We start from the raw sequence: 21,925 nt of genomic DNA, 5'->3' as shown, positions 1-21,925 counted from the left end.
CTATTAAAATGTAAATTCCTTGAGGGCAGGGACAGTCTTAATCTCATATGTGTATTAGCACAGTACTTAGCACAAATTAAGCAATATTCTTCCTTCCTTCCTTGTTTCCTTCCTTCTTTCTTTCTTTCCTTCCTTCCTTCTTTCCTTCCTTCCTTTCTTCTTTCCTTCCTTCCTTCATTCCTTCTTTCTTTCCTTCTTTCCTTCTTTCCTTCCTTCCTTTCTTCCTTCCTTCTTTTATTGGTCTCATGGATATCACATCCCTCTTCTAGAGATTGGTGGCCCATCTGCTACCTCTGCCATAGACCTTAGCTGGCCCATTCCTGCCCCATCCCAGAGTCAAAGGAGATGACAGCTTCCACATTCCATTGCTACACCCATTTCCCTTTGGCTGTCTCCTTGTCTTTCTCAGACTGCCATCAAGGGTTGGGAGTCAGAGAGATGGGAGACATCAGCAGCAAGGAACGGGCTAGTGTTTCCCCAGCATAACTGCCCTTGCACCATCCTCAGGGAGTCCTGACAACTTTGAAACCACTTATATCACATCTTCAGTGGAGGCACCCAGGGAATGAGGGATGCTGGCTACTCTTCTGGAAACCTCCCTGGAAAGGCAGCCTGGTGTGTAAAAAGGGTGCTGGATTTGGACTCTGAGTTTGAATTCCTACCTGTATAACCTTAATCTCTCTGGGCTTCAACCTCCCCATCTGTAAAATGAGAGAATTGAACTAGATGACTGAGAAGGTCCCTTGCTATGCCAAATCTAGGTTCACGTGATCTATTCTAAAACTAAACTGATTTTAAGAATAAAATCAGAAGAAAGGAGCCGTGGCTCTGGAGGCAGAGAACTCAGGTTCAAATCTTACTTCTGAAAATATAGCTGGGGATAGCACGATCATAATAGTAACTAATATTTATGTAGTTTGCTTTTTCCTCACTCCTCTCAGCTCCCCTTCTTTCCTATTCCCCCTCTCTCTTCTCCTTCCCTCCCTTCCCTTCTCTTCTCCTCCCTGCCCTGTCCTCCTCTCCTCTCCCCTCCTCTTCCCTTTCTTTCCCTTCCCAATGAGATGATACACGTGAAAATGTTTTGAGGATGAAGAGCCCTGGGAGCTGAGGGATTAGTGTTGTTAGTATAGAGAGAGAGGATCTCCAGCCACAGCTTTTTCCCTTAAGGAGGATTTGAGCTAAGCTGGATGTGGTCTCGGACATGCAAAGAACAGGGTGTTTCTGGTGAGCTGAGGGGGTCAGACACAACTTAAAAAACAAACCCAAACCCTCCTTGGCATGTCTGCTTTCGTTCTTTGTCTATTTGTGTAGTCTTTGGGGGGGGCAGCAGGGGATGGGAAAAGGGAAGGAGAGAAACAAGGAGGAATGGGAGCAGAGGTCCAGGAAAATGAGCTGTCCTGAGTCTGGTCTTTTTTTTTTTTTTTAATTCGTCTAGCTCCTGGGCCCGTTCATCACTGAGTCATCCAGGCCTTTCAGGCCGGGGGGACTTGGGAGAGTTGGCTGAGATGTGGGGGTCAGAGGGGATGGGGCGAGGGGCAACCATCCATGGCAGATGCTAGAAATAACTTGCGGCCAACGCGCCCATCTGCTGGGCAGGGGTTTGGGCTAGGAGTGGGAAGAGATAAGTTATTGTGAGAGGGCCTCTCCTTCCTCTGAGCTCATTTGATTAGAGGAACTTTGGCAATCCAGGAAATTTCTGGGAATAGCTGCAACGAGTCACATCACAGACCAAGCCAAACACTACGGCTCTTGCTCCCCCTTCCCTGTCGCTTCCTCTCTCATCCCCAGTCCTTCCTAAACCCCAGGTTGCCCCCCGAGGGATTGCGCCAACAATATGAGAAGCAGATATTAACTGCTAGGTGCTAGTGATTCAAAGAGAAAAATCCAGCTCTGCCTTCAAGGGGTTTACATTCTACTAAAGAGAAACACACACACAAGTAAATACTAGGTAAGTGGAAGAGAGACATTAAAGTGAGGGGCAAGTGGTCGGCGGGAGGGATACAGCATCTGAGCTGAGACTTGAAGGAAGATGGGGACTCAAAGAGGAGGAGAAGAGAAGGGAGTGTAGTCTAAGGCCAGGAGAAGCTGGTGTTCCCGCCCGGAGATGAAAGAAGGAATACTGGTCCAGTTTGAATGGGATGTAAAATACATAGAGAGGAGTAATGTGAGATAAGGATGAAGTGTGGTAGGAGCCAGATTGCAGAAGTCTTATGATGCCACATAAAAAGGCAACAGAAGCATTGTTTTTTAACATTCATTTTTTTAAAAAATTTTGAGTTTCAGATTCTCTCCCTCTCTTCACCCACTGAGAAGATAAGCAATTTAATACCAGTTATACATGTGAAATCAGGCAAGACGTATTTCCATATTAGCTATATTGCCCCCCCCAAAAAAAGAAGAACAAGAAAAATAAAGTTTAAAAAAAAGGTGTACTTCAATCTGCATTCAGACTTCATTAGTTCTCTCTTTCTCTGGAGGTGGATAGCATTTTTCATCATGGGTCCTTTGGAATCATCTTAGATTATTGTATTAATCAGAATAGTTAAGTCTTTCACAGTTGATCGTCATTACAATATTGCTTTTACTGTATACAATGATCTTTTAGTTCTGCTCACTTCACTCTGCATCAGTTCATATAGGTCTTCCCAGGTTTCTCTGAAACTATCCCCTTCATCATTTCTTATCGCACAGTAGTAAATAGTACTCCATCCCAATCATATGCCACAATTTATTTAGTCATTCCCCGGTTGATAGGCATCCCCTCAATTTCTAATTCTTTGCCACCACAAAAAAAAAGCTGTTATAAATATTTATGTGCATATAGAGCCTTTTCCTTTCCCTTTGCTTTCTTTGGGATACAGACCTAGTAGTGGTATTGCTAGGTCAAAAACATGTCCAGTTTTATAGCCCCTTAGGCATAGTTCCAAATTGTTCTTTAGAATGCGGGGACTAGTTTTCAATTCCATCAACAGTGCATTAGTGTCGCAATATTTCTACCTCCTCTCCAGCATTTGTCATTTTCCTTTTCTGCCATGTTAGTTAATAAGATAGATGTGAGGTGGTATTTCAGAGTTATTTTAATTTGAATTTTTTTGACGAATAGCAGTTTTGAGCATTTTTATATAACTATAGATAATTTTGATTTCTTCTTTTGAAAACTACTTGTTCATATCTTTCGACTATTTATCAATTGGGGAATGGCTCTTACTTCTATAAATTTAACTCAGTTCCCTATATATTTGAGAATTTAGGTCTTTATCAGAGAAATTTGCTACACAATTTTTTTCCAATTTCCTGCTTTCCTTCTAATTTTGACTTTATTGATTTTGTTTGCACAAAATCTTTTTAATTTAATGTAATCAGAATTATCCATTTTACTTCCTGTGATCCTCTTTATCTCTTATTTGGCCATAGACTCTTCCCTTATCCATAAATCTAACAGGTAAAATTTTCCATGCTCCCCTAATCTGCTTATGATATCAGCCTTTATGTCTAAATCACGAACCCTTTTTGATCTTGTCTTGGTATACAGTATGAAATGCTAATCTAGGCCTACTTTCTTCCAAATTGCTTTCCAGTTTTCCCAGCAATTTTTGTCAAATAGTGAGTTCTTGCCCCCAAAATTTGGATCTTCGGGTTTATCAAACACTAGATTACTATGGCCATTTACTACTATGTATTGTGTACCTAATCTATTCCATTGATTTACCGTTCTATTTCTTAGCCAGCACCAGATTGTTTTGGTGGTCACCACTTTGTAATATAGTTTGAAATCTGGTACTGTTAGGCCTCCTTTCTTTACATTTGTTTTCATTGATTCTAACAGGGAGTTATTGAAGGTTGGTTTTTGTATTTGTTTTTTGTTTTGTTGTGGTTGTTGTTTTTGCAAGGCAACAAGGGTAAAGTAACTTGCTCGGGGTCACACAGCTAGTAAGTATCAAGTGCCTGAGGTCACATTTGAACTCAGGTCCTCCTGACTCTAGGGCGGGTGCTCTTTCTACCGTACCACCTAGCTGCCCCCATTAAAGGTTTTTGAGTGTTCAAGTGACACCAGACCTATGATTTTATTGGTTTAATATAACAAGTTCCAATAATGATAGTCCATTTACCACCAACTGAGAGCCTTATAGAGTTTGCCTGGAGCACTTGAAGGTTAGGTGGCTTGTCCAAGGCCACACAACCAGTATGCCTGAAAGCAAGAACTGGGCTCTGGTTTCTAATGATCTTGGGCAGGTCACCTTACTTCCCTAAGACTCAGTTTCCCCATTTATAAAATGGAGATGTTAAATAATGGAGCTGATCTCAAGGATCCAAAGATATATATATATCTATTGGCCTTGAAGGCTCTGGCTACCAAGGCCAAGCTGGATTTTGTTACTGATATAAAATGAGTCAACTCAAATCCCTGGCGGATAAGAGGAAGGCCTCACCATGGTCATGGTGGTGTTACATCCCTGTGGAGCCCATTCCTGAGAAGCCTGGGACTTTTATGGAGACAGAGACCCTGGATGGGGAAGGATGCTGGAAGTAGGGCAAGATGATGGAGATTGGTGGTTGTCCATCATTGACTTCCACTCTGTCATCCAGAGCAAAGATTACTGGGGACCATGATCCCAGTGCCTGCCCTCAGGACAAAATAAAACTCCTCAGTTTTGGATTTGAAATCTTCCATAATCTAACCCCAGATTGCCTTCTCAGATTTATACTGCATCATTCTCCTTCAAGCATTCCACACTTCAGCCAAACTAGTCTAATTGCCAGTTCAAGTCCGTGAACTCTGCATTCCATCTCTTGCCCTCATTCCTTGGCATGGGCTGTGCCAAATGCCTGGAATATTCTCTGTTCTTACTTCCAACTCTTTTTATTTTTATTTTTTTGTGAGGCAATCGGGGTTAAGTGACTTGGCCAGGGTCACACAGCTAGTAAGTGTCTGAAGTTAGATTTGAACTCAGGTCCTCCTGACTCCAGGGCCAGTGCTCTAGTCATTGTAGTACCTAGCTGCTCCTCTCACCTTCAACTCTTAAGAATATTTAGCTCTCTTCTTATGACATAATAATGGTTTATCATATTACTATGCCATGACTTCAGCCATTCTTCAATTAATGGCCGCCCATTTACTTTTCAGGTTTTTTAGAGCTGTTATAAATAGTTTTGCACAAAAAAAAGAATATTTAGCTCTCTTCAAGGCATCACCTCCACAGGAAGCTTTCCTCACCCCCCCAGCTATCCCTTTCTCCCTCCTCGTATGATCTTGTATTTCAGTATCTGTTTTTATGTTCTATCTACTGGTAGAATGAAAGCCTCTCAAGGGAAAGGACTATGTCGTATCACAGTACTCCTATTGCCTAGCAAGGTGCCTAGCAGGCAGTAAGTACTTAATAAGTATTTGTTGTATTGGATTCCCTCACAGGGATCAGAGGATCAGAGAAGATGATGGGTGTGAAAGTGCTAGAAAAAACAACAAACTGTCTGATACTCTTCCATGGCTAGGTAGGTAGGGCTAGGCAGAGGTTTGCTAATAAATCTTTAACCACTGACTCTGCCCCCCAAAGTGGCAAGAGATGCTTTTAAGTTTAATTTGCATTATTAATATTTTTTTAAGAAAGTCTACAGAGTTTCTGCTTCTGGGAGCCAAGATGGCAGAGTAAAAACGCAGTCACTGTCACCCTCCCCTATCAACCTCTGAAAACCCAGAAAATATCACCCCAGAAAAAACCCTGGAACAGCTGAACCAGAAGAAAGACAGGAAACAGCAGTGCAGTAACCCAGGTAGCTAGAGGGATTAACGTGAAAGGCACCTCTTACCCTGGGGGAAGGGGAGCAGTATGGATCGGGAGTCACCTAGCCAGCTAGTGGAAAGAACCACTTTAGCACACCAGGAGGAGATTCTGGTGCCCCAGCATTCTACATCAAATGGGTCTCCCAGTGCCTCAGCAAATATAAGGGAAGCAGCACTAAAAAGGGCCCCAGGCGGATAAGCAGCATTCATCTGAAAGGAGCTGAATAAAGCAACCTAGAGTTGCCTGAAAGTTCCAGCCTTGCTGATTCCAGCCCAACACCAGATAAGCTGCCAGAACCCTACAGCCTCCAATTGCCAACATAAGAGGCCCCAGCACACAAAGTCAGTGACCAAGACCTAGGTTCCCAACACAAGAAGCTTGGGTCAATGCCCTCTGCTCCCCAGCAGGAGAGCTTAATCTCTTTAAAGGCCAGGGAATAAAGAAACACCATGAGTAAAAAGAAATGTACGATAGATTCATATTATGAGAAGAGTGAAGATCAAGACAGACATTCTGAAGAGGACAACATTGTCAACAAACCCACATCTACAACATCAAAAGGGAATATGAACTGGTCTGAAGCCCCAAAAGCCTTCTTAGAAGAGATCAAGAAGGATTTTAAAAGTCAAATGAGAGAGGTACAGGAGTCCTTAAAAAGTACAATTGGCCAATTGGAAAAAAAGTACACTGATGAAAACAAATCCCTTAAAAATACAATTGGCCAATTGGAGAAGAAAGTACAAAATCTAACAGAAGAAAACAATATGTTAAAAATTAGAATTAAACAAATGGAAACTAATGACTCTATGAGAGAGCAAGAATCAGTCAAACAAAAGCAAAAACATGAAAAAATAGATGAAAACGTAAAATACCTCATGGGTAAAACAACTGACCTGGAAAATCAATCCAAGAGAGACAATTTAAAAATTACTGGCCTACCTGAAAATCATGATGAAAGAAAGAGCCTGGACAGTATCTTTCAGGAAATCATAAAGGAAAACTGCCCTGAAGTCCTAGAACCAGAAGGTAAAATAACTATGGAATGAATCCACCACTCCCCACCTGAAAGAGATCCCAAATTGAAAACGCCAAGGAATATAATAGCTAAATTCCAAAATTACCAGATTAAAGAGAAAATACTGCAAGCAGCCAGAAAGAAACAATTTAAATATCATGGAACCACAGTCAGGATTACACAGGACCTTGCAGCTTCTACATTAAAGGAACACAGGGCATGGAACATATTCTGTAAGGCAAAGGAGCTTGGATTGCAGCCAACGATCAACTACGCAGTGACTTATCACAAGAATAATACACTATAACCAGGTAGGATTTATACCAGGAAGGCAGGGCTGGTTCAATATTAGGAAAACTAGCAGCATAATTGATCATATCAACACCAAAACTAACAGAAACCACATGATCATCTCAAAAGATGCAGAAAAAACTTTTGACAAAATACAACACCCATTCCTATTAAAAACACTAGAAAGCAAAAGTATAAATGGAGTCATCCTTAAAATAATGAATAGCATCTATCTAAAACCTTCAGCAAACGTAATATGTAATGGGGACAAGCTAAAAGCATTTCTAATAGGACTGGGGGTAAAACAAGGATGTCCATTATCACCACTGTTGTTCAATATCATACTGTAAATGTTTGCTTTAGCAATAAGAGAAGAAAAAGAAATTGAAGGTATTAGAACAGGCAAAGAAGAAACAAGGCTATCACTCTTTGCAGATGACATGATGTTATACTTAGAGAATCCTAGAGAATCAAATAAAAAACTACTTGAAATAATAAACAACTTTAGCAAAGTTGCAGGCTATAAAATAAACCCACATAAATCATTGGCATTTCTATATATTACCAACAAAGCCCAACAGCAAGAGATAGAAAGAGAAATTCCATTTAAACTTACTGTAGACATTATAAAATATTTAGGCATCTACCTCTCAAAACAAACCCAGGAACTCTATGAACACAATTACAAAACACTTTTCACACAAATAAAGTCAGATCTAAATAATTGGAAAAACATCAGTTGCTCATGGGTAGGCCGAGCTAATATAATAAAAATGACAATTCTACCTAAGCTAATTTACTTATTCAGTGCCATACCAATCAAACTACCAAAAAATTATTTTATAGAGTTAGAAAAAATAATAACAAGATTCATTTGGAAGAACAAAAGGTCCAGAATATTAAGGGAACTAATGAAAAGAAATGCAGGGGAAGGTTGCCTAGCCATTCCAGATCTTAAATTGTATTATAAAGCAGCAATCATCAAAACTGCTTGGTACTGGCTAAGAAATAGAGTGGTGGATCAGTGGAATAGGTTAAATATGCAAGACACAATAGTCAATGACTATAGTAATCTATCATTCGATAAACCCAAAGACCCCAGCTTCTAGGATAAGATCCCGCTCTTTGAAAAAAACTGCTGGGAAAACTGGAAAAGAGTATGGCAGAAACTAGGCATAGACCAAAATCTCACACCATATACCAAAATAAAGTCAAAATGGGTTCATGATTTAGATATCAAGGCTGATACTATAAGCAAACTGGGAGAGCAAGGAATAGTTTACCTATCAGATCTATGGAGAACAGAAGAATTCATGACCAAACAGGAGATAGAGAACATTACGAAAAGCAAAATGGATAATTTTGATTACATTAAATTGAAAAGTTTTTGCACAAACAAAGCCAATGCAACTAAGATTAGAAGGAAGGTAGAAAATTGGGAAAGAATTTTTACCACCAGTCTCTCTGATAAGGGTCTCATTTCTAAAATATATAGAGAATTAAGTCAAATTTATAAGAACACAAGCCATTCCCCAATTGATAAATGGTCAAAGGATATGAACAGACAGTTCTCAGAGGAAGAAATTAAAGCCATCTATAGTCATATGAAAAAATGCTCTAAATCACTATTGATTAGAGAAATGCAAATCAAAACAACTCTGAGGTACCACATCATACCTATCAGATTGGCCAACATGACAAAACAGGAAACTGATAAATGTTGGAGAAGATGTGGGAAAATTGGAACACTAATGCATTGTTGGTGGAGTTGTGAAATGATCCAACCATTTTGGAGAGCAATTTGGAGCTATGCCCAAAGGGCTATAAAAATGTGCATAGCCTTTGACCCAGCAATAGCCCTTCCAGGGTTATATCCCAAAGAGATCATACAAATAGGAGAAGGACCCACATGTACAAAAATATTCATAGCAGCTCTTTTTGTGGTGGCAAAGAATTGGAAATTGAGAGGATACCCATCAATTGGGGAATGGTTAAGCAAGTTGTGGTATACGAATGTGATGGAATATACTATTGTGTTATAAGAAATAATGAATAGGCAGACTTCAGAAAAACCTGTAAAGACTTGTATGGTCTGATGCTGAGTGAAGTCAGCAGAACCAGAAGAATGCTGTACACAATAACAGCCATGTTGTGCGATGACTAATATTGATAGACTTAGCCCTTCTGGGCAATACGAGGACCTAAGACATCTCCAGATGCCTTGTGATGGAAAATGGTATCCACATCCAAAGAAAGAACTATGGAAGTTGAATTGCTATTTTTTTCTCTTCTGTTGAGTTTTGTTTCCTCTTTCTGATGGTTCCTCCTATTGGTTTTAATTTTTACTTACAACATCACTAATGTGAAAATATGTTTAATGTGAATGTAACTGTGTAGCCTATATCAGATTGTGCACTGTCTTGGGGAGGGTGGTGGGAGGAAGGGGGAGAAAAATTTTAAACTCAAAAGCATATGGAAGTGATTATTGATAAATCAAAATAAATTAATAAGCTAAAAAAAGAAAAAAGTCTACAGAATCAGTAAATCAAGGCCTCATTTGTAGCATTTGCAGTTTTCTGAGGCTTAAATGTTCACACTGAAAATTTAATAAGAAGCCCTCAAACTGGCTCCTGGGGCCCCTGGGAGGCAGGGCACCTGAGCTCTCCAGTCAGTCGCTTGCCCATTCCGGCCTCCAGTATCTTCATCTGTCAAGTGATGGCACTGAGTCAGATGATCTAAGATGTCTTCCAGGCTCAGAATCATTAACATGTAGTAAGTAGAAGGTCTTGTAATGTAAACAGTCATAGTCAGAGGGTAGTTACCTCCTGTGTATCCACTAGGTCCCCACCAGGGACCATCTCCACAGAAGATCTTTTGGACAGCTAACAAAGAGCCCTTTCGGGCAGGTTGGTTAAACTGAAAATCATCCTGCCTCCAAGGCCCTTCATACCTAATGAGATCATGTACGTAAAAGCACTTTGCAAACCTTAAGGCTTTAGATAAACATCACTTATAATTATGGTGTATGACAAGGTATGGGGGTAGAAGTTGATTAATTGTTGTTATTCAGTCATCTCAGTCCTGTCCAACTCCTTGTGACCCCATTTGGGATTTTCTTGGCAAAGACAGTGGAGTGGTTTGCCATTTCCTTCTCCAGCTCATCTAACAGATGAGAAAATGAAGGTAAACAGGGTTAAGTGACTTGCCCAGGTCACATAGCTAGTAAGTATCTGAAGCTGGAGTTGAACTCAGATCTTCCTGATTCCAAGCCTGGTGCTCTATCCACTGTACCACCTTGCTGCTCCTAGAAATGGTTAATACTTGATCATTTGAAGGTGAAGTTACCAGCATTACCAAGAAGGTCAATGGTGACAGATAAGCGATGGCAGCCATTTCCCTAGGCCACATGATAGCTGAAGTTCATTTTGGGGCCTTTTATGGGAAGTATTTTAGGGTATCCTATGCTGAAGGTGGGGCAGCTCGGTCCGACTCACAAAGAGCTGGACATGACTGAAACAACAATAACAAAATGCTAAAGGCAACATTGATACATCTCTGGGGCAGATCTTACCTTCTGCATCACAGGCCCTACCATGGCTAAGTAGCTGAGGGTTCCATAGAAGGGTATAATGGTGAGAACATTGAACGGGGAATGAGGAGGTGTATGTTGTAGGCCCGGCTCAACCACCGTGACATATGAGGCAAGTCACTCTACATCTCTGGCTTCAGGCTCCTGATCTGTCAAATGAGGATAATTTGAGGGCAGCTAGGTGGCCCAGTGGATAGAGCATCAGCCCTGGAGTCAGGAGGACCTGAGTTCAAATCCAGCCTCAGACACTTGACACTTACTAGCTGTGAGACCTTGGGCAAGTCACTTAACCCCATTGCCTAGCCCCCCCCCCCAAAATGAGGATAATTTGCTTTGCTTCCCTTATAAGATCTAACGAGACAATGGATGTGAAAATTCTGGCAAATATGAATCACCCTAGAGATATAAGGCAATGATACCAGAAGAGCTAATGCAATCTTTTTTTTTCTTTTAAAATGCTTTGTTGTCGCTCTTTCCTTTTTTTTTTTAAATAACACCATTGACACTGTCAAATTAACTTCTCCTACTCTGTCCCCTCCTCCCCTGCAGTAGAATTTTCTCTTTTTAATTAAAAAAAAAAGCTCCCAATCACATGTAAAGACAATTTTTAACATCTATTTTTAAAAATTTTGAGTTTCATATTTTCTCCCTCCCTCACCTTACCCCTCCCTGAGACAGTAAGCAATTTGATATAGGTTATACGTGTGCAATCATGCAAAGCACATTTCCATATTTGTCATGTTGTGAAAAACAGACATAGACCAAAAAAAACCCCACAAAAAACAAAGCGAAAAATAGTATACTTCGATCTGCATCCAGAGCCTGTCAGTTCTTTCTCTGGATATAGGTAGCATTTTCCCTCATGAGTCTTTTGGAATTGTCTTGGATCATTGCATTGCTGAGAAGAGCTACGTGATTATCAGTTGATCATCATGCAATACTGCTGTTACCGTATACCATGTTTTGGTTCTGCTCACTTCACTTTACTTTCACTTTATGTAAATCCAGGTTTTTCTGAAATCAGCTTACTCATCATTTCTTATAGCACAATAGTATAACATTACAATCATATACCACAATTTGTTCAGCCATACCTTAATTGATGGGCATTCCCCCAGTTTCCAATTCTTTGCCACCACAAAAAGAGCTGCTGTAAATATCCTTGTACAAATAGCTCTCTTCTCTCTCTGTCTCTTTCTTTCTCTCTGTCTCTCTGTCTCTTAGATACAGACATAGTAGTGATATTGCTGGATCAAAGCATATGCACAGTTTTCTAGCCTCCAAATTGCTCTCCAGAATGGTTGGATCAGTTCACAACTCTACCAACAGTGCATTAGTATTCCAATTTTCCCACATCCCCTCTAACATTTATCATTTTCCTTTAGCATCTTCCTTGAAACAAATATGAAAAGCCAAGGAAAACAATCAACATATTGGCTATGTCTGGAAAATATGCCTCACTTATTTATAATCCACCATCTCTCTGCCAAGAGGTGGGAGGCATGTTTCCCAATCAGTCTTCTGAAGTCATAATCAATCACTGAGTTAACGTAATTTGGGGCTACATTAAGAGAGGTGTAGCTTCAATGAATCAATACATTTTTAGTAACCTCTGTATGCCAGACATCGTGGTAAGCTCTGGGGATGTGAAGACAAAGGTAAGTCAGTACCTTAACATCAAGGAGGCATGCCAAAATATATACCAAATAGGGACAAGATGATTGAGGAGAAGGCATGGGCAGCTGGAGGCATCAGGAAATGCCTCACATAGGTGGAGGTACTTAAGCTGAGTGCTGAAGCAGACTAGGAATTATAAAAGGCAAAGGTGAAGAGGGAGCACATTCTAGACACGATGGACAGTCAGGGCAAAGGCAGAGACAGGAGATGGAGTATGCAAGAAATGGTAAGTAGGTCAGTATGACTGGATCACAGAGAGTGTAAGGGGAATAAATTACAAGAAAGACAGAAAGGTAGGATGGAACAAGGTTGTAAAGATATGTAAATGCTAAATCGAGTAACTTATATTTCATCCTTCAGCCTCCTCTCCCCCCTGGTTGGAGGACTGAGGGGTGGAATACTAAATCCCACCCAAAGCTTTTCTTTATAGAGAGCAGAACCTGGACTTTGCAGCTCACTTGACTTTCTATCTGCAGCTCTGCTTGGATTCAACTCCCAAGATTAAGATGCCTTCATGCTGGGCACCCTCTGGTGACCCCCTGCCTTTTCCCAGCTTTCTTCTGTGTGATGTCTTCCCCCATCAGACTGTAGACTCCTTGAGGAAATGGACTGTCTTTTTCTTAATGTATCCCCAGTGCTTAGCATAGAGCTGAGCACCTACCGGCTACTTAATGTTTTTTGGTTTTGTTTTTTTAATTGAGCCATTTATTTTGAGTAGGGAGGGGACATAGTTAGACCTGCATTCAGGAAGATTATTTTGGTGTATCTGTGACAGATAGATTGGTATGGAGAGAAACTTGGGAGAGTTAGACAAGGACATCAGCAGAAGACACTGGTAGTTTTGGGGTGGTAAAGTCATTATTTACCCCTTCATGCCTTTGTCCCAATCACACAAGTCCCTACGTGTGCATCACTTAACACAGGTGCCCTGACCTGTGTTCCCTATCCATGGATGACCCTGTTGAAGTTAGATAACATACATTTATAATTGATCCATTTCCACACAGTGGTGGCTTTCTCCAGCTTCTTTCATAGCATGTGAATAGGAGCAGAGGAGGTGGATAGTGAGAGTAATCCAGGGCTGAGGTTTGGCAAGGGATAAACAGGAACAGGAAAAGAGGTTGAGCAGAGGACAGTGTGGCATTGAATTGGCTAATTATATGGTGGAGATCAGAAAGGGAAGAGAGGAAAGTAAGAGCAGAGGCAGTGGCCCAAGAAATGACTTGAGGGGTAAATGGATTGGAGATCATGATGAGGGCAAAGTAAGTTTAGGAGAAAGATGGAATGACAGCAGGTTTGGGGGTCAGATAGAGAAATGGTTCAGCTTCTGAAATGAACTACACTGCCTTCACCTAGGCTTATCAGTTCAATGTCCCGGACATGTTCGGAAACTCATTTTTAGGCTAATCTTACCCCTTCACTGAAGTAAATCTCCCAAGGTCCCCATTTCCTTAAACAGAAAAGGATTAAAAGTCACTGATAAGGAAAAATGTTTTAACCTGTTCCCAGCAGTCCCTAGGTTCTATGCAAAATAGCAATTGTTCTGCTGGCGAAAGAATTCTAAAAATCTGTTCTTTGTAAATAGCAACTAGCTATAGAATTCTGAATGAAACAGTGACATTTTTATTACATCCTCAGCAGCCACTAACAAAGCCTTTTCCTCTCATCTCTCTACATATGAAACAAGTAAAGAATGGTACAAGACCGTCCATGATCAAGTGAAAAATCTTGGGGTGTTGATTTAAGTAGAAAGTTGGTATAACTGAAAGGATGGATGGATGGACTTGGAGGCAGGAGGACTGGGGATTAAATTCCTTCTTTGGTACTTACTGTATAACATTGATCAAGTCACTGAATGAGTCGCTACTCTTGGTGTCAGATTCCTAATTTGTAAAAGGGGGATGATAATAGTACCTGTTTTACAGGGTTCTTGTGATGATGGAATGAGATGATGTAAGTAAAAGTGATTCATTAAACCTCAAAGTACAATATAAATAGGAGCTATTATTACGCTAAGAGCATAGGACTTCGGAGAAAGGAGAGGTTATTCGGTCCCCTTGGGCTAAAGGTGTCTTGGAAAGCTTCAAGGAGGAGGTGAGCCAAGAGCTGAGCCTTGACTGGAAAGATGCCAGAGTACATACACATCGATTCATTTTGTTTTTCCCTCCCTTCAACGAGAACCACCACCTTCTTTGAGCTCTGGTGTTCTTCTTGCTTGCTTGCTGGGGTTATGTAGGAAGCGGATAGTCGGGTGAGGGGAGCGCAACCTTAAACTATGTTTGTGTTTCCTGCAGCCGCACAACCATTCAGGTCCTCCCCTGGGAATGCAGACCAGTGGATGAATTGGTGTGAAGAACATAAAGCTCTCCACAGTCGTCTAGACCTTGTGGAAGAGGTACGGGAGCTGCGGGATGGGGTGGGAGAAAAGGGGGAGGGGGTGGGGAGGCAAGTCAGGCACTAGCAGCTCTGGGGATGGTAGGGGCACAGGTGGCAGAGATGGAGAGGGGGCTCAATTATTCATCCAGCTCTGTGCCAACTGCTGAGAAAAACAAGGAAACGCAGGACCGTGCCCATGTCTCTCCCAGCTGTGGGAGACAAGACGAATGCATGAGAAAAACAATATAAGGCGACATAGAATCAAGTCCTAAATTGTAGACTGGTCTGCTTAGGGGTATCAAGAAAAGCAAAGGTATCTGTGGACTGGAAGAAGCAGTAAAAGTCTCCTGCCTTGACGGATTAGCAGGATTGGGTAGACCAAGAGAGTCAAGGGAGGCATTCCAGGTAAGGGGACCCATACTGGCATCTACATTGGGTGCCTTGCTCACGAATGGAAGAGAGGTTCAGTGTAGACCACTGGTAATGATTAGATGTCAAGGATCATAGAATCACAGACTGAGAGCTGGAAGGGACCTTAAAGGTCTTCTAGCCCACCATCCTCACTTCGTACATGAAGAAGCAAAGAACCAGGGACATGGAGTGACTTGTCCGAGGCATTATGGGTAATAAGTGGCTATGCTGGGATTTGAACTCAGGTCCTCTGTCTCCAGTATCCTTTCCACAGCATCCTGCTGACTCTGGGCAGTTTTACTTTTCATCTTCATATACCTAGTACCTAACTCAGGGTGAAGCACATAGTAGGTGTGCATTGTTTGTTGAATTGTATAATGATGATAACAAAAAATAATAGTGGCATATTGTTATTATGATCATTATCATTATTTGTCTAGACCTGTGATTTCATCAGCACTGGGAGTTCCTCCTTAAGAAAACTTCCTTTCCTAATGCAGATTGAAAAGTGTTCTTAGAGTTGTCTGGGAGCACTGAAAAGTTCAGTGACTCACCCAAAGTCACACAACCAGGATGTATCCGAGTTGAAACTTGAACTCATGTCACCCTGACTGGGAGGCCTGCTCTCTACATCGCACTGCTTCTCCTAGTGACCGTATAATTGATTATCAGCATCACCGTGATTGTTCCTCTTCTTAAGGGAAGACGCAGTAAATCCAAATCCTTGTTTCTTTCTTTCTTTCTTTTTTTTTTTTTTAGGCAATTGGGGTCAAGTGACTTGCCCAGGGTCACACAGCTAATAAGTGTCAAGTGTTTGGTCTGAGGCCAGATTCGAACTCAGGTCCTCCTGACTTCAGGGCTGATGCTCAAATCCTTGTTTCTAAAGTGGCCACATGTGCCACACACATACACACCTCTTTGCTTAATAAATATTTTATAAAAAGAGTTAAATTGAGAGAGTTTAAAAAACAATGCATTCTTTATGGAAGAAAACGTTCCAAACTCTAAACTCATTATTTTCCTAGAAGGCCACTAGAGGGAAGCATGACAGAAGCCATGTGAGCCCGCATCCTGGGACTTTGTTGGAAAGGATGAGACTAGCACCTCTTTTCTTGTTAACTATTTATCTCATTATTACCTTTTGACATCATTTCCGAAAATATCCTTCCCTCCTTCCCTACCTAATAACTCTTCCCTTATAACAAATAGGGAAAAAAGCAGCCCAGACAAAGCAACCAGCCCAACAAGGACATCTGATAGTGTATGCAATGGCTCACACCCATAGAGCCCCACCTCTTCAAAGAAGGGAGGGAGATCCTGCATCCCTTTTATACCGAGTATGTAAGTGCAAAATCAGAACCCCCAGGTTATTCCCTCCCTGTACAATCTCCTCAAAAGCTCACATCCTTTTCTTTAAAGAAATCTGAGACGCCTGGACACAAGTAGATGAACATGGGTAAGGAAAGGAAGGGAATAAGCATTTATGTAGAGCCTGCTGTATACCAGGTATCGTGCTGAGTACTTTACAAATATCATTTCACTTGATCTTCACAACAACCCTGTGAGATAGTGGTTGTTTGTTCTGTCATTTCAAACTCTTTGTGGGGGGCAGCTAGGTGGCACAGTGGATAGAACACTGGCCCTGAAGTCAGGAGGACCTGAGTTCAAATCTGGCCTCAGAACAAACACTTGACACGTACTAGCTGTGTGACCTTGGGCAAGTCACTTAACCCCAATTGTCTAAAAATCTAAAAGAAAAAATAAAGACAAACTCTTCGCAACCCCATTTGGGTTTTCTTGGCAAAGATACTGGAGTGGTTTGTCATTTCCTCCTCCAGCTCATTTTGCTAATGAAGAAACTGAGGCAGACAGGGTTAAGTGACTCGCTCAGGTAAGTGTCTGAGGCCAGATTTGAATTTAAGGAAGATGAGTCTTCCTGACTCTAGGCCCAATGCTCTAACCACTGTACCACCTAGCCACCCATAACCCTGTGAAGTAGGTGCTATTATTAGCCCCATTTTACAGCTGAAGAAATTGAGGCCATCACAAGTTGAATGACTTGCCCAGGGTCACACAGCTAAGTAAGTGTCTGAGGCTGGATTTGAACCTAGTTCTTCCTGAGTCTAGGCCCAGTGTTCTGCCCACTGCGCCACCTGGCTGTCAGATATGTAGGGTAGATATGATATGATACATGATATTACTATGATACGTATGATACATAATACTAATTTAATGCATCTCTTTATAATATAGGTTTGGTTTTGCTACCAATTACACCATGGCCCCTAACCCTACGTACGGCTCAATGGGATGAAATCCAGCAACGGCACAGTAGCTAGTCTGATCCAGACTCAGCCCTGACCCTAGGCCATCTCCCATTTCTGGGCCCTTCTTTCCTACCCCGTCCCCTGACTTTTTCACTGTCTCCTTACCAGACCCTGGACAAGACTGTGGAGCACCTCGAGTCTGAAGTAAAGAGCCTGCTGAACCTGATGGATGGGATAGCCTGGAACTTGCCCCCGGAGCCTGGGAGCCCCGCTGAGAACTTCTTTGGAGATGGTGCGTGTCCCTCTGAGGGTCCCGAATGTCCTGGCTCCAGCCTAGACTTCCAATTTTTGTCCCAAGCCCCCCTCCAGCTGCAATTTAATGAGTCTCAAGGCTCTAGGGGTAAAAAGTGAGAGGGATCAGGAATAATAATAATAATAATAATAATAGTTAGCATTTATATAGCACCTACTACGTGTGGGGCATTGGGCTTTACAAGTATTTGATCCTCACAACTTTATGAGGTTGGTTGTTGTCCTTTGTTCTCGAAGAGGACAAAAATGACATCACTATGTCGGGGTCAATATACGGCGTGTCCACCTGTGGTTGGTTGATAGCACTGATATGAGCTCAGAAGGCTCTACCACAGGTGAGGCACAAATAGTCCATATGCACATTTGGAATGAGGGGGTCTCTAAAGCTGCACATCGCATGCTTCTTTTGAGCTACCCTGAGGCAAGTGCTATTATTATCATCCCCATTTTATAGTTGAGGAAACTGAGGCAAACCAAGGTTAAGTGACTTGCCCAGGCTCACACAGCTAGTAAGAGTTTGAGGCTGATTTTGAATTTGAGTTCTCCTGAGTCTAGGCCCGGCGCTCTATCTACCACACCACCTAGCTGTCTCAAGAAGTAGGAATAAGGAAGTAGCATGATTTGGGTGTCTTTCAACGGGAAAATAAAGGGCACAGATGTAACACAGACAAGGCTAAAGCCCAAAGGTACCAGGATGGTTTTAGGTCTTCATGAAAAAAAGATAAGATGATATCCCACCTCCCCTTCTCATTCGCAGTAGGGATGAATACCAAAAGACACAAAAAAAGATCAGATGAGAGATTCCAGATTTTGGAAGAAAATGTGGTTCTCAGAACGTGAGGTCTTTAAGAGTCTTACTGTAAGCCAAAACACCTGGTTTGACTCAGCTGATGTCTGGAGGAGGGTACTAACCTGGGGAAGAAGGGTGGGAGGATAAAGTGAGTAGACTTTACCCTGTGTGTGTGTGTGTGCGTGCCTTTACTTTTGTGTGCACATGTACACAAACACATGTACATATATGCCATGCACATGTATCACATGGGGTTATAAATGCACGTATCTTATATTCATGTAACACATAACTATCTTACATGTGGGGGGTTCCGTGTATGTATCTTTTATATATATAAAACACATGTACACTACATTATACTATACACATATATACTACGTACACTATACACATATATGTATACATTTCTGTGTCCTGTGTGTAGTTTTAGACACATGGCATTGTGTATCTCATATATGCACATAAACAAACACATATATTTGGTGGGGGAGGGTTTGGTCAAGTCCTGTGGTTTCATAGGGATGAATAATCCTCTGGTGTAGAAACTCTTTATTAGAAATGCAGAATAGCATTTCTTTTGTAATTTATCGTCTGGAACTCTGAAAGGGTCACGTGATTGGCATGGGTCAGAAGCGGAACTTTAACTCAGGTCTTCTTGATGCCAAAACCTAGCCTGTACCCATTCTGCCAAATTGCCTCTCTTTGCCTTTACTTTTGGAAAGATTAGCTCAAGTTGGGGGCCTGGGAAGGCACTAAGACATTCCCATTCCTGCTGTCAACAGGAGGAAAAATAGACATGGCTGGGTCTTGCCATCTCTTCAGCTCTGCTGATGAGCAAAGGGAGCTCCCCGCAGACGAGGAAGAGGATGCAGGGGGAGGGGAGATGTGGTAAGCTTCAGTGAAGATCTCAGTCAGCACTGGGCTCTGGTCTTACTCCTCCCTGACTGCCCTTCCTCATGCATCGCCCCCTTCCCCAATTCCCTGAAGCCTTAACTACCCTTCTGCACCTTGTATTCCCTCTGTTGCCAAAAGGTCCAGCCAAAGACATGTCCCAGAAGAGATTGGGAATTTCTGGGGAAAGGGGGTTCCACATGCAAACAGGTAGACAAGATCTGCTGCCCCTACCACTCTAGATTTAGTTCTGCTTGAAGAAGAAGGAGCTGGGTTCCCCATGCAGAAAAGCAGAACAAAGGAGAAGGGCTAGGTAGAATGTGACCTTCAGCAAACCTGGGACATGCGCAATGGGTTTGGGCACCAACAGCTTCCTAGGGCTATGGTCATTTCCCCTCCTTGTGCCACCGTCTTCTCCCTTGCAGACAACAGATTCTCTCGGGCTTTCTCTTCCCCTCTTCTTAACAAAACCTTTCCTTAAGGGAAGATCTCTCGTCAGCACCTTATACACTGGCATAAATTTTAAGACTTTGGTGAATCCTCTCTTGGGAGAGTTTGCTTCTTAAGTCTGATACTGAAATAAAAAGCTTTGAGCCCAGGGGGAAGAGCACCATCTGGGCACTGCAGGGGGACAGGATCAGAGGGTTAATTGGAAGAAAGTTTCCAGTTTTATGGACAAAGTGGCTATTCATTTTAGCCCCACAACACACAGGAGTTGGAAGGAGGCCTCCCCAACAGAGGAGCCTCTCCCTCCTTGCAAATCTAGATACCCACCCACAGGCATTCAATCAGTCTTTCCTTCTATGCTGTTGCTGTTTCCACCCACCGTGAGACCTCCTGTTTCCTACAGAATCCCTATGACGACCAAGAGGACCTGGAGCTGAGGGCAGCAGTGGCTCCACGACTTTTTGGATAACTCCCTCCCCAGGTGGCTGTTCTTCCATCCACTTGGACACCTGTTGGAAAAGGCTGTCATGTAATAAATGTGTCTTGTACTGTGAGCGGTAATGTGGAGACTCTTGCACTGTTGCGACAAGCCACAGGTCTGATGCTTCCCTCTTTATTTTGCTTTTATCTCCATTTGCTTTGCCGGATCAGTCAGATTCACATTCTCCTTATTCAAGGAAATCATCTTGGTCCTGGAAGTCTAGAACCCTGAAAATGTAGTCTAAAGATCTAGGTTCAAATCCTGAACCTGCTCCGTGCAACCTTTGTGACCTTTGGCACACAAACTTCTCTGGACCTGTTTTCCTCAACTGTAAAAACTGTGGGGTGAAGCGAATGCCTCTAAAATCTATGAATTTAACATCCTTGGCATCAGTGGGGGCATTGATGGGGACAGTCCACATCTTGTAGATAAATGACTAAAAACTCAAGAGTTACATGAGATTTAGGGACTCAAGTATACTCTCCCTCTCCTTCCTAACACAACTGATCTCAAGCTAAATTAAGTCCAGGGTCAAGTGGATATGTATTCTGACTTAGACAAAAGTTGGAAGAGTCAGTAAGAAGGGTAGAGAGGAAGCCTCAGTAGAAGTTGATAAGAGCCAAGACATCGGCACAAAGGGCTTCAGCAAGGAAAACTGCCTAGAAGGAGGGGAGGTGGAGGCAGGAAACCCTGGTGAGAGGGAAAGAGTGAGTTGGGAAACAAACTGGCACAAAGGAAAGCATTGGCCCCTCTGAGGTAAGAAAACCCAGCGCGCTCTTGCTGGTAGATTCTATTTCGTAGAACAAAAGTACTTAACCTGAGTTCCTTGAACTTACAAGAAAAACAACAACAACTATATTTTAATATAATTGGTTTCCTTTATAATCACATGTACTGAAAACATTATTGCAGAAAAAGGTTCACAGGCTCCATCGGACTGCCAAAAGTAGTCCATGACACAAAAGATTAAGAGCTCCCTGCACAGAAGGAAGGGAGGTTTAGATGCAAGACAAGTTACTTCTGGGAGACTAGAAAGGGAAAGTGGAGAGAGGGAGAGGGGAATTGGAGAAGAGAGAAAGGAAAGGCAAAAAGGGGAGAGAGAAGAGGGGAAGGATGTTTGAGAAGGCAGAGTGGTGGCCTCCGATCTGCCATGGAACATGGAATGTGGATTATGTCTATGTAGTCTTGGGTAAATATCTCTGGGCACGTTTCCCCATGTGTGAAACAAGATGGTCAGGTGATCATCAAAATTCCTTAACTATAGTTCATTTTTTTTCTTTTCTTTTTTTTTTTGGGTGAGGCAATTGAGGTTAAGTGACTTGCCCAGGGTCACACAGCTAGTAAGCATCAAGGGCCTGAGGTCAGATTTGATCTCAGGTCCTCCTGACTCTAAGGCCGGAGCTCTATCCACTGTTCCACCCAGCTGCCCCTTATAATTCATTTTCTAGAGTAATCCATTTCTATAGTAATTTCTATAGTTCATTTTCTATAGAGGAACTATCACTTCCAAACTTTTTTTGTTCTTCAATCATCCTTCAACAACAACAACAAAAAAAATGGGTTGTGAACCCCATGGATAATACTTGTAATAATAT

At 42.1% G+C, this 21,925-nt stretch overlaps 1 protein-coding gene across 2 annotated transcripts in view; it reads left to right on the top strand.

Annotated features, from left to right (window-relative positions):
- The window catches only part of PLAC9 (placenta specific 9), a 34,390-nt gene extending 13,980 nt beyond the window's left edge, over positions 1–20,410 (top strand). Inside the window, exons 2-5 of one of the 2 annotated variants that reach the window (XM_027860404.1) lie at positions 14,647–14,747; positions 17,575–17,698; positions 19,294–19,399; positions 20,253–20,410. In XM_027860404.1, coding sequence (XP_027716205.1) covers positions 14,647–14,747; positions 17,575–17,698; positions 19,294–19,399; position 20,253 — 332 coding nt within the window. In that variant the 3' untranslated portion in view covers positions 20,254–20,410. The remainder of the gene's footprint in view (positions 1–14,646; positions 14,748–17,574; positions 17,699–19,293; positions 19,400–20,252) is intronic. The other variant, XM_027860413.1, reaches the window with a different exon arrangement.
- The last annotated feature ends 1,515 nt before the right edge of the window (positions 20,411–21,925 follow it).

The sequence above is a fragment of the Vombatus ursinus genome, unplaced genomic scaffold (assembly GCF_900497805.2).
Source record: "Vombatus ursinus unplaced genomic scaffold, bare-nosed wombat genome assembly UNPS02000749.1, whole genome shotgun sequence".
Classification (NCBI taxonomy): domain Eukaryota; kingdom Metazoa; phylum Chordata; class Mammalia; order Diprotodontia; family Vombatidae; genus Vombatus; species Vombatus ursinus.
Note: the sequence above shows the minus strand (reverse complement) of the source record. Positions and strands in the feature narration are given on the sequence as shown.